The sequence below is a fragment of the Trichomycterus rosablanca genome, chromosome 1 (genome assembly GCF_030014385.1).
Source record: "Trichomycterus rosablanca isolate fTriRos1 chromosome 1, fTriRos1.hap1, whole genome shotgun sequence".
In the NCBI taxonomy this organism is placed as follows: Eukaryota; Metazoa; Chordata; class Actinopteri; order Siluriformes; family Trichomycteridae; genus Trichomycterus; species Trichomycterus rosablanca.
Window position 1 is genome coordinate 8,357,458 of NC_085988.1, and position 13,914 is coordinate 8,371,371.

The 13,914-nt window shown below is 41.1% G+C and overlaps 1 protein-coding gene across 2 annotated transcripts in view; it reads left to right on the top strand.

The window, feature by feature from the left end:
• ehmt2 (euchromatic histone-lysine N-methyltransferase 2) overlaps positions 1-13,914 on the top strand; it is an 80,528-nt gene that overhangs the window by 55,763 nt on the left and 10,851 nt on the right. For both annotated transcript variants that reach the window (XM_063015686.1, XM_063015770.1), the window contains exons 11-17: positions 4,740-4,867; positions 7,857-8,000; positions 8,154-8,452; positions 10,971-11,216; positions 11,295-11,377; positions 13,023-13,129; positions 13,216-13,338. In XM_063015686.1, the coding sequence (XP_062871756.1) occupies positions 4,740-4,867; positions 7,857-8,000; positions 8,154-8,452; positions 10,971-11,216; positions 11,295-11,377; positions 13,023-13,129; positions 13,216-13,338 (1,130 nt within the window). The remainder of the gene's footprint in view (positions 1-4,739; positions 4,868-7,856; positions 8,001-8,153; positions 8,453-10,970; positions 11,217-11,294; positions 11,378-13,022; positions 13,130-13,215; positions 13,339-13,914) is intronic.

Sequence of the window (13,914 nt, forward strand, 5' to 3'; positions counted from 1 at the left end):
CATTCAGAACACTGGGAACATTCGGAACACTGGGGACGTTCAAAATACTGGGAACATTTGGAATACTGGGAACATTTTGAATACTGGGAACATTTGGAATACTGGGAAAATTGGAAACACTGAACATTTGGAACACTGAACGTTTGGAACACTGAGAACGTTTGGAACACTGAACGTTTGGAACACTGAACGTTTGGAACACTGAGAACATTTGAAACACTGAACATTTGGAACACTGAACGTTTGGAACACTGAGAACGTTTGGAACACTGAACATTTGGAACACTGAACGTTTGGAACACTGAGAACGTTTGGAACACTGGGAACATTTGGAACACTGAACATTTGGAACACTGAACGTTTGGAACACTGAGAACGTTTGGAACACTAAACATTTGGAACACAGAACGTTTGGAACACTGAACGTTTGGAACACTGAGAACGTTTGGAACACTAAACATTTGGAACACAGAACGTTTGGAACACTGAACATTTGGAACACTTTAAACGTTTGGAACACTGAACATTTGGAACACTGAACATTTGGAACACTTTAAACGTTTGGAACACAGAACGTTTGGAACACTGAGAACGTTTGGAACACTGAACATTTGGAACACTGAACGTTTGGAACACTGAGAACGTTTGGAACACTGAGAACGTTTGGAACACTGAACATTTGGAACACTGAACGTTTGGAACACTGAGAACGTTTGGAACACTGAACATTTGGAACACTGAACGTTTGGAACACTGAACATTTGGAACACTGAGAACGTTTGAAACACTGAACGTTTGGAACACTGAGAACGTTTGAAACACTGAACGTTTGGAACACTGGGAACTTTTGGAACACTGAACGTTTGGAACACTGAGAACGTTTGGAACACTGGGAACTTTTGGAACACTGAACATTTGGAACACTGAACATTTGGAACACTTTAAACGTTTGGAACACAGAACGTTTGGAACACTGAGAACGTTTGGAACACTGAACATTTGGAACACTGAACGTTTGGAACACTGAACATTTGGAACACTGAACGTTTGGAACACTGGGAACTTTTGGAACACTGGGCACTTTTGGAACACTGAACATTTGGAACACTGAGAACGTTTGGAACACTGAACTTTTGGAACACTGAGAACATTTGGAACACTGAGAACGTTTGGAACACTGAGAAGGTTAGGAACACTGAACGTTTGGAACACTGAACGTTTGGAACACTGTGAACATTTGGAACACTGGGAACTTTTGGAACACTGAACATTTGGAACACTGAGAACGTTTGGAACACTGAGAACGTTTGAAACACTGAACGTTTGGAACACTGAGAACGTTTGAAACACTGAACGTTTGGAACACTGGGAACTTTTGGAACACTGAACGTTTGGAACACTGAGAACGTTTGGAACACTGGGAACTTTTGGAACACTGAACATTTGGAACACTGAACATTTGGAACACTTTAAACGTTTGGAACACAGAACGTTTGGAACACTGAGAACGTTTGGAACACTGAACATTTGGAACACTGAACGTTTGGAACACTGAACATTTGGAACACTGAACGTTTGGAACACTGGGAACTTTTGGAACACTGGGCACTTTTGGAACACTGAACATTTGGAACACTGAGAACGTTTGGAACACTGAACTTTTGGAACACTGAGAACATTTGGAACACTGAGAACGTTTGGAACACTGAGAAGGTTAGGAACACTGAACGTTTGGAACACTGAACGTTTGGAACACTGTGAACATTTGGAACACTGGGAACTTTTGGAACACTGAACATTTGGAACACTGAGAACGTTTGGAACACTGAGAACGTTTGGAACACTGAACATTTGGAACACTGAACGTTTGGAACACTGAACGTTTGGAACACTGTGAACATTTGGAACACTGGGAACTTTTGGAACACTGAACATTTGGAACACTGAGAACGTTTGGAACACTGAGAACGTTTGGAACACTGAACATTTGGAACACTGAACGTTTGAAACACTGAACGTTTGGAACACTGGGAACATTTGGAACACTGGGAACTTTTGGAACACTGGGAACTTTTGGAACACTGAACATTTGGAACACTGGGAACTTTTGGAACACTGAACATTTGGAACACTGACAATGTTTGGAACACTGAACGTTTGAAACACTGACAACGTTTGGAACACTGGGAACTTTTGGAACACTGGGAACTTTTGGAACACTGAACATTTGGAACACTGGGAACTTTTGGAACACTGGGAACTTTTGGAACACTGGGAACTTTTGGAACACTGGGAACGTTAGGAACACTGAACATTTGGAACACTGAACGTTTGGAACACTGAGAACGTTTGAAACACTGAACGTTTGGAACACTGAACGTTTGGAACACTGTGAACATTTGGAACACTGGGAACTTTTGGAACACTGAACATTTGGAACACTGAGAACGTTTGGAACACTGAGAACGTTTGGAACACTGAACATTTGGAACACTGAACGTTTGAAACACTGAACGTTTGGAACACTGGGAACATTTGGAACACTGGGAACTTTTGGAACACTGGGAACTTTTGGAACACTGAACATTTGGAACACTGGGAACTTTTGGAACACTGAACATTTGGAACACTGACAATGTTTGGAACACTGAACGTTTGAAACACTGACAACGTTTGGAACACTGGGAACTTTTGGAACACTGGGAACTTTTGGAACACTGAACATTTGGAACACTGGGAACTTTTGGAACACTGGGAACGTTAGGAACACTGAACATTTGGAACATTGAACGTTTGGAACACTGAACGTTTGGAACACTGAACGTTTGGAACACTGGGAACGTTTGAAACACTGAACATTTGGAACACTGAACGTTTGGAACACTGGGTTTTTTTGGAACACTGAATGTTTGGAGCACTGAACGGTTTGGAACACTGGGAACTTTTGGAACACTGAACGTTTGGAACACTGAGCATTTGGAACACTGAACGTTTGGAACACTGAACGTTTGGAACACTGGGAACATTTAGAACACTGGGAACGTTTGGAACATCTTGAACATTTGGAACATTTGGGACACTGGGAACGTTTGGAACATCTTGAACATTTGGAACACTTTGAACATTTGGAACACTGAACGTTTGGAACACTGAACATTTGGAACACTGGGAACATTTGGAACACTGGGAACATTTGGAACACTGAACGTTTGGAACACTGAACATTTGGAACACTGGGAACATTTGGAACACTTTGAACGTTTGGAACACTGAACATTTGGAACTCTGGGAACTTTTGGAACACTGAACGTTTGGAACACTTTGAACGTTTGGAACACTGGGAACATTTGGAACACTTTGAACGTTTGGAACACTGAACATTTGGAACACTGGGAACATTTGGAACACTTTGAACATTTGGAACACTGGGAACATTTGGAACACTTTGAACGTTTGGAACACTGAACATTTGGAACACTGGGAACATTTGGAACACTTTGAACGTTTGGAACACTGAACATTTGGAACTCTGGGAACTTTTGGAACACTGAACGTTTGGAACACTGGGATTTTTTGGAACACTGAATGTTTGGAACACTGAACGTTTGGAACACTGGGAACTTTTGGAACACTGAACGTTTGGAACACTGAACATTTGGAACGCTGAACGTTTGGAACATCTTGAACATTTGGAACACTGGGAACGTTTGGAACATCTTGAACATTTGGAACACTGAACGTTTGGAACACTGAACATTTGGAACACTGGGAACATTTGGAACACTTTGAACGTTTGGAACACTGAACGTTTGGAACACTGAACATTTGGAACACTGGGAACATTTGGAACACTTTGAACGTTTGGAACACTGAACGTTTGGAACACTGAACGTTTGGAACTCTGGGAACTTTTGGAACACTGAACGTTTGGAACACTGGGAACTTCTGGAACACTGAACGTTTGGAACACTGGGAACTTTTGGAACATTGAACGTTTGGAACACTGGGAACATTTGGAACACTGGGAACATTTGGAACACTGAACGTTTGGAACACTGGGAACTTCTGGAACACTGAACGTTTGGAACACTGGGAACTTTTGGAACATTGAACGTTTGGAACACTGGGAACATTTGGAACACTGGGAACATTTGGAACACTTTGAACGTTTTGAACACTGAATGTTTGGAACACTGAACATTTGGAACACTGGGAACATTTGGAACACTGAACGTTTGGAACACTGGGAACATTTGGAACACTGGGAACATTTGGAACACTTTGAACGTTTGGAACACTGAACGGTTGGAACACTGAACATTTGGAACACTTTGAACGTTTGGAACACTTTGAACGTTTGGAACACTGAACGTTTGGAACACTTTGAACGTTTGGAACACTTTGAACGTTTGGAACACTTTGAACGTTTGGAACACTGGGAACATTTGGAACACTGGGAACATTTGGAACACTTTGAACGTTTGGAACACTGGGAACATTTGGACACTGGGAACACTTGAGAAAAGTTCACACTCGAGTACACAAAGCAAAAGCCAAATATCAACAAGGTCCAGAAACGCTGGTGCAATAAATCTTTGATGTAAAAGAAATGATGTTTTTCCAACTTTGCAGCAACAGTTTAGGGAAGGTCCTCTCCTGTTCCAGCATGACTGTACCCCTGTGCACAAAGCAGCTTTTTAATGCTTTTTCTCTGTGTCTCTCTCGTTCTGTGTGTGTAGATGAGCGTGAGATGGAGAGGATGGAGGAGCTACCACTGTGTAGCTGTAGGATGGAGGCTCCACGTGTTCATAAACTCACAGCCAACACTCAACAAACCTGCATGGCCATAGAGAGCGTCAACGGACAGGTGTGTGTGAGTGTGTGTGTGTGTTTGTGTGTGTGAGTGTGTGTGTGTGTGTGTGTGAGTGTGTGTGTGTGTGTGTGTGTGTGTGTGTGTGTGTGTGTGTGAGTTTTTGTGTGCATATAAATATATGATTGTGATTGTGTGTTATGTCGTAGTGTGGGGGCGTGTGCCGTGTATATGTGTGGGAGAGATTGTATGTACAGTATATACACCGATCAGCCATAACATTAAAACCACCTCCATGTTTCTACACTCACTGTCCATTTTATCAGCTCCACTTACCATATAGAAGCACTTTGTAGTTCTACAATTACTGACTGTAGTCCATCTGTTTCTCTACATACTTTGTTAGCCCCCTTCACCCTGTTCTTCAATGGTCAGGACCACCACAGAGCAGCTATTATTTAGGTGGTGGATGATTCTCAGCACTGCAGTGACACTGACATGGTGGTGGTGTGTTAGTGTGTGTTGTGCTGGTATGAGTGGATCAGACACAGCAGCGCTGCTGGAGTTTTTAAACACCGTGTCCACTCACTGTCCACTCTATTAGACACTCCTACCTAGTCGGTCCACCTTGTAGATGTAAAGTCAGAGACGATCGCTCATCTATTGCTGCTGTTTGAGTCGGTCATCTTCTAGACCTTCATCAGTGGTCACAGGACACTGCCCACGGGGCGCTGTTGGCTGGATGTTTTTGGTTGGTGGACTATTCTCAGTCCAGCAGTGACAGCGAGGTGTTTAAAAACTCCAGCAGCGCTGCTGTGTCTGATCCACTCATACCAGCACAACACACACTAACACACCACCACCATGTCAGTGTCACTGCAGTGCTGAGAATGATCCACCACCTAAATAATACCTGCTCTGTGGTGGTCCTGTGGGGGTCCTGACCATTGAAGAACAGCATGAAAGGGGGGTAACAAAGCATGCAGAGAAACAGATGGACTACAGTCAGTAATTGTAGAACTACAAAGTGCTTCTATATGGTAAGTGGAGCTGATAAAATGGACAGTGAGTGTAGAAACAAGGAGGTGGTTTTAATGTTATTGCTGATCGGTGTATATATGTATGTACATATCGATGAGATGGACAGACCGTATGTTTATATATATATACTGGATATATATTATTGATCATTGTATGTATGTATGTATGTATGTACAGTGTATCACAAAAGTGAGTACACCCCTCACATTTCTGCAAATATTTCATTATATCTTTTCATGGGACAACACTATAGACATGAAACTTGGATATAACTTAGAGTAGTCAGTGTTCAGCTTGTATAGCAGTGTAGATTTACTGTCTTCTGAAAATAACTCAACACACAGCCATTAATGTCTAAACAGCTGGCAACATAAGTGAGTACACCCCACAGTGAACATGTCCAAATTGTGCCCAAATGTGTCGTTGTCCCTTCCTGGTGTCATGTGTCAAGGTCCCAGGTGTAAATGGGGAGCAGGGCTGTTAAATTTGGTGTTTTGGGTACAATTCTCTAATACTGGCCACTGGATATTCAACATGGCACCTCATGGCAAAGAACTCTCTGAGGATGTGAGAAATAGAATTGTTGCTCTCCACAAAGATGGCCTGGGCTATAAGAAGATTGCTAACACCCTGAAACTGAGCTACAGCATGGTGGTTGCGGTCATACAGCGGTTTTCCAGGACAGGTTCCACTCGGAACAGGCTTCGCCAGGGTCGACCAAAGAAGTTGAGTTCACGTGTTCGGCGTCATATCCAGAGGTTGGCTTTAAAAAATAGACACATGAGTGCTGCCAGCATTGCTGCAGAGGTTGAAGACGTGGGAGGTCAGCCTGTCAGTGCTCAGACCATACGCCGCACACTGCATCAACTCGGTCTGCATGGTCGTCATCCCAGAAGGAAGCTGATGCACAAGAAAGCCCGCAAACAGCTTGCTGAAGACAAGCAGTCCAAGAACATGGATTACTGGAATGCCCTGTGGTCTGACGAGACCAAGATAAACTTGTTTGGCTCAGATAATGTCCAGCATGTGTGGCGGCGCCCTGGTGAGAAGTACCAAGACAACTGTATCTTGCCTACAGTCAAGCATGGTGGTGGTAGCATCATGGTCTTGGGCTGCATGAGTGTTGCTGGCACTGGGGAGCTGCAGTTCATTGAGGGAAGCATGAATTCCAACATGTACTGTGACATTCTGAAACAGAGCATGATCCCCTCCCTTCGAAAACTGGGCCTCATGGCAGTTTTCCAACAGGATAACGACCCCAAACACAACCTCCAAGATGACAACTGCCTTGCTGAGGAAGCTGAAGGTAAAGGTGATGGACTAAACCCAATTGAGCACCTGTGGCGCATCCTCAAGTGGAAGGTGGAGGAGTTCAAGGTGTCGAACATCCACCAGCTCCGTGATGTCATCACAGAGGAGTGGAAGAGGATTCCAGTAGCAACCTGTGCAGCTCTGGTGAATTCCATGCCCAGGAGGGTTAAGGCAGTGCTGGATAATAATGGTGGTCACACAAAATATTGACACTTTGGGCACAATTTGGACATGTTCACTGTGGGGTGTACTCACTTATGTTGCCAGCCATTTAGACATTAATGGCTGTGTGTTGAGTTATTTTCAGAAGACAGTAAATCTACACTGCTATACAAGTTGTACACTGACTACTCTAAGTTATATCCAAGTTTTGTTTCTATAGTGTTGTCCCATGAAAAGATATAATAAAATATTTGCAGAAATGTGAGGGGTGTACTCACTTTTGTGATACACTGTATATATATATATATATATACATCACTGACCCGTGTTTTCATGTGGTGGATTTGCTCAGTGTTCTGGTATGTTCTGAATCAGCAGTGACTCTGGTGTCCATATACTTTTGGTTCTGTATTAATGTCATTTATTATACGATGTTCGTATAACGTTCTTTCTGCGGTTCGGTCCGTCTCTCTGTCTCTCTCTCTCTCTCTCTCTCTCTCTCTCTCTCTCTCTCTCTCTCTCTCTCTCTCAGCTGGCGGGCTGTACCAACACCGTCCTGAAGGGGGAGACCATGCGACCATCCAGTCGAGTGTCCCTGATGGTCCTGTGTGAGACACACCGCTCACACATGGTGAAACACCACTGCTGCCCGGGGTGTGGATACTTCTGTCTGTCTGTACGTCACACACACACACTCACACACACACACACACACTGCTGTCTGGGGTGTGGATACTTCTGTCTGTTTGTATGTCCCATACACACACACACACACACACACACACACACACTAAATGAACCCACTCTGACGTTGTATCCGGCGTTACAGGGAACGTTCCTGGAATGCTGTCCTGACATCCGTATCGCTCATCGTTTCCACCGCGGCTGTGTGACCGTACTGGGAGGTGGGCGGAGCCGGGGCGGTTCTGTGGGCGTCGGCCTGCTCTTCTGTCCTCACTGCGGCGAAGACGCCTCAGAGGCACACGAGGTCACCATCCCTCTGGCACCGGCAACCACGGGGACTGTCGTCACGGCGACCGCTTCCTCCACTACCCTGCTCCTCCCATCGACGTTGGTGACGAAAAATGCCGCGCCCCGTAACGATAAGAGGACCGGAGAGCCAATCAGGTGAGAGGAGAGCGCTGTGGACTCTGCCCTCTTTAGCGTGATTATATTAAAGCAATAAGCCACGAAAGATCGTGCGTTACTGCAATTTTATCACGGGGAACGATGTTTTCCGAGTGATAAAATCATAGCAGTAACGCACGGTCTCGAGTGGCTTATTGCTTTTATAAAACGGTGGTCAACATAAAATATAATAAAATACAACAATGTTCAATTTATAAATGTTCTTATTTACAAAAACACTTACAAAAAGCATTCTTACGCGACCCCAGGTAGTCCCTTAACAGTGTTGCTAGGCAACATGAGGGTAAACATAACATTCGCAATAAACATTTTTCCACAAACACTATGACACTATTTCTTGGACGAAACACCCGCTTAATGATCAGGATTACTGTTTATATTAATCTGGACATTTCCATGTATAGTGCATCACTAAAAAAACTATCCGTTTTATGACATTTATTATTATCAGATTTTAGGACCGGAACTATCCGTTTTATGACATTTATTATTATCAGATTTTAGAACCGGAACTATCCGTTTTATAACATTTATTATTATCAGATTTTAGAACCGGAACTATCCGTTTTATAACATTTATTATTATCAGATTTTAGAACCGGAACTATCCGTTTTATGACGTTTATTATTATCAGATTTTAGAACCGGAACTATCCGTTTTATAACATTTATTATTATCAGATTTTAGAACCGGAACTATCCATTTTATAACATTTATATTATCAGATTTTAGGGCCGGAACTATCCGTTTTATGACATGTATTATTATCAGATTCTAGAACCGGAACTATCCGTTTTATGACATTTATATTATCTGATTTTAGGACCGGAACTATCCGTTTTATGACATATATTATTATCAGATTTTAGAACCGGAACTATCCATTTTATAACATTTATATTATCAGATTTTAGGGCCGGAACTATCCGTTTTATGACATGTATTATTATCAGATTCTAGAACCGGAACTATCCGTTTTATGACATTTATATTATCTGATTTTAGAACCGGAACTATCCGTTTTATAACATTTATTATTATCAGATTTTAGAACCGGAACTATCCGTTTTATGACGTTTATTATTATCAGATTTTAGAACCGGAACTATCCGTTTTATAACATTTATTATTATCAGATTTTAGAACCGGAACTATCCATTTTATAACATTTATATTATCAGATTTTAGGGCCGGAACTATCCGTTTTATGACATGTATTATTATCAGATTCTAGAACCGGAACTATCCGTTTTATGACATTTATATTATCTGATTTTAGGACCGGAACTATCCGTTTTATGACATATATTATTATCAGATTTTAGGACCGGAACTATCCGTTTTATAACATTTATTATTATCAGATGTTAGGACCGGAACTATCCGTTTTATGACATTTATTATTATCAGATTTTAGAACCGGAACTATCCGTTTTATAACATTTATTATTATCAGATGTTAGGACCGGAACTATCTGTTTTATGATATTTATTATTATCAGATTTTAGGGCCGGAACTATCCGTTTTATAACATTTATTATTATCAGATTTTAGAACCGGAACTATCCATTTTATAACATTTATTATTATCAGATTTTAGGGCCGGAACTATCCGTTTTATAACATATATTATTATCAGATTTTAGAACCGGAACTATCTGTTTTATAACATTTATTATTATCAGATTTTAGGACCGGAACTATCCGTTTTATGACATATATTATTATCAGATTTTAGAACCGGAACTATCCGTTTTATAACATTTATTATTATCAGATTTTAGAACCGGAACTATCTGTTTTATGACATATATTATTATCAGATTTTAGAACCGGAACTATCCGTTTTATAACATTTATTATTATCAGATTTTAGAACCAGAACTATCTGTTTTATGACATATATTATTATCAGATTTTAGGACCGGAACTATTCGTTTTATAATAATATTTTATCCTTCTTCATCCTTCTGTCACACTTTGTTTTATACATTTCTTTCTTCCTTTTTTTTGTCCTTTTTTCTGTCTTTTTCTTTCTTTCTTTTTAACTCGTCTTTCCTTTTTCCATTTGTTTGTTCCTTTTTTTTGTCCTTTTCTTTTTCTTTCTTGTTATTTCTCTTATTTTGTTCTTTCTTTTTTTCTCTCTCTTTTCTTTTCTTCTTGTTCTTTCTCTTCTTTTCTTTCTTTTATCTTTTCCTTTCTTTTTTGTTCTTTTTTCTTGTTCTTTTTCTTTAGTTCTGTCTTTTCTTTCTTTTGTGCTTTCTTTTTTTTTCTTTCTTTTGTCTGACTCTTCTTTCTTTCTTGCTCTTTCTTTTGTTTATTTCTCTTTGTTCTTCAGTGTTTATTTTTTCATTCTCTTCTGTTCTTTTTTTTCTTTTCTTCTTCTCTTCTCTTGTCTGTTTTCTCTTTTCTGTTTTTGCTTCTCTCCTCTCTCGGATTATTTCTCGCCTCACACCTCAGTCATTTGTTTTTCTCTCTCTCTCCGTGTTCCTCAGTGCCAGGATGCATTGGCGTGGCGATGCCAGGAAAGGGGCGGAGTCAGAGTCTCAGCCTCCCAGCGCCAGCACTCCCGTGGGTGGGGGCGGAGTCGAGGACTCGGTCGCCCTGGGTGACGGAGGCGCGGACAGCGTTGGCCCCTCCCTCGTCCTGCCCAACGGGAAGCCAGTCTGTCCGGGCGCGCTTCCTCCCGGTGAGAGCAGGGTGGCGCTGCAGAGAGCCATTCTGAACCAGGACGCTGAGAGGTAACACACACACACACTCACACACACTCAGATTAATGAGGGCGTGTCCTTAACCATCTCTGTGTTCTGATTGGTCAGGAAGAAGAAGTTACGCTTCCACCCCCGCCAGCTCTACCTGTCAGCCAAGCAGGGAGAAGTCCAGCGAGTTCTGCTCATGCTCAGTACGCTCAGCTCTACATTCAGTGTCAGACTCTCTCAGCAGGGGGCGGGGCTTTTTTTACCATCTACACCATGTGATCAGAAGTATTTGGACACCTGATCCCAGTCCAAATTAGTGCATGGGCATTGATAAAAGCCCCTTCCTGTGTGACTATAACAGGGTCCTCAGAATTGCGGGGTTGTCTGTGGGAATTTGTGCTTGTTCAGTCAGACCGGGCATCGTTGAGGGTGGATGTTCCGATTCATCTCAGAGGTGCTCAACAGGGTCGAGGTCAGGGCCACTGGAGTTCCTCCACGCCCACTTCATTAATATATTACATATTAAACGTTACCGGCTAGCACATGCTTCCTCCGACACACCTGATCTGACTTACACTCTGAAAGGGGGAGGGACCAATTTGGGAAACCTTTGCTGCAGACAAAAGCACTTTAGGAACACCTATTGGCTACATACGTTTATTAATTATCTTGGGTATACAATTACTGACTGTAGCTCATCTGTTGCTCTGTGTACTGTGAACAGTGATCCCCCCCACTGACCAGATGATGTTCGGACAGTAGATCCTGATACTAACACAGTAATAACATGTTCATACTGGTGTGTTCTGTGTGTGTGAGTGTAGCAGGTGCAGCAGTATTGTTGGGATTTTAAAATCTTTATTAGGAACACACGTCCTGTTAGTGCTTTTATCTTTCGTTCTGTATTTTTTTTTTTTTAAATGTCCTTTCTTTCTTTCTTTCTTTCTTTCTTTCTTTCTTTCTTTCTTTCTTTCTTTCTTTCTTTCTTTCTTTCTTTCTTTATTGTTTATTTTTGTTTTTATTTCATTTCTTGTGATCTTTCTTCTTTCTTTCTTTTTTTTCTTTCTTTTTTTAGTCTATTTCTTTCTTTCAATTTTTCTTTGGTCTTTCTTTCCTGTTCTTTTTCTCTTTCTTTGTCTTTCTTTCTTTTTTAGTCTATTTTTTCATTTTTTTTCTTGTTCTTTCTTTCTTTTGTAGACTTTCTTTCTTTCAATTTTTTCTTGTTCTCTTTCTTTCTTTCTTTCTTGTTCTCTTTCTTTCTTTCTTCATTGTTCTTTTGTTCTTTCTTTTTTTTCCTTTCTTGTTCCTTCTTTCTTGTTCTTTTTATATTTTTTCCTTCTTTCTTGGTCTTTCTTTCCTGGTTTTTCCTTCTTTTTCTTTCTTCCTTGTTCTTTTGTTTTTTCTTTCTTTCTTGGTCTTTCTTTCTGTTTTTTTTCTTCCTTGTTTTTTCTTCCTTTCTTGGTTTTTATGTCTTTTTTTCTTTCTTTTTTCTATCTTGTTCTTTTGTTCTTTCTTTTTCCTCGTTATTCTTTTCTTTCTTGTTCTTTTTTATTTCTTTTGTTCTTTCTTTCGTTTTTCCTCCTTTCTTGCTCCTTTTGTCTTTCTTGTTCTTTTTATATTTCTTTCTTTCTTTTTCTCCTTCCAACAACTTTAACACACACACACACACACCAGTACAAACATGTCATTACTTTGATGAGCTACAGTCAGTGATTGTATACCCACCATGTTCATCTACATTGAATGAATAAATAGTGAATGTAGCAGACAGGTGTTTGTAATAAAGTGCTCGGTGGGTGTACAAGTACAGCGCTGTGACCTACTCACTGTGTGTGTGTGTGTGTGCAGTGGAGGGGATGGACCCCGGGTTCCAGGCCGACTCTCAGAACCGGCGCTCGGCTCTCCACGCAGCCGCTCAGCGGGGTCAGATGGAGGTCGTTTACCTTCTCCTGCAGGTACGTCCAGCCCCCCCTCCGTCAGAGTTCCAGTTCTGCTCTCTCACTCAGTGTGTGTGTGTGTGTGTGTGTGTGTGTGACTTTAGGCTGGTGCTAAAGTCGATGTCCAGGATAAAGGGCAGCGGACGCCACTGCTGGAGGCCATCATCAACAACCAGGTGGAGGTGACCAAGTACATGATACAAAGAGGAGCCAGTGTGTATCATGTAGTGAGTACACACACACACACACACACACACACACTCACACTATATATACACACTATACACACACTACACACACACACTACACACACACACACACACTACACACACACACACACACACACACACAGACACACTACACACACACTCACACTACACACACACTCACACTACACACACACAGACACACACTACACACACAGACACACACACACACTCTACACACACTACACACACACACACACACACTACACACACACACTACACACACACACACTACACACACACACACACACTACACACACACACACATATACTGTATATATATACACTATACACACACTACACACACAATCACATAATATAATTTCTCAGTCAGGAAGAGAACTCTATCACTTCATCCTTATTCCTTTTATTTTTTATTTTCCTTTGTACAGTTTTAATATTTTGTTTTTTGTTTTTCCTTTTTTTTATTTCATTTTTAATATTTTTCATTTGTTTAATTATTTCCTTAATTTTTATTTATTTTTCTTTATTTCTTTTTATCTTCACTGTTTTCCTTTTTAATTGATTTATTTTTTA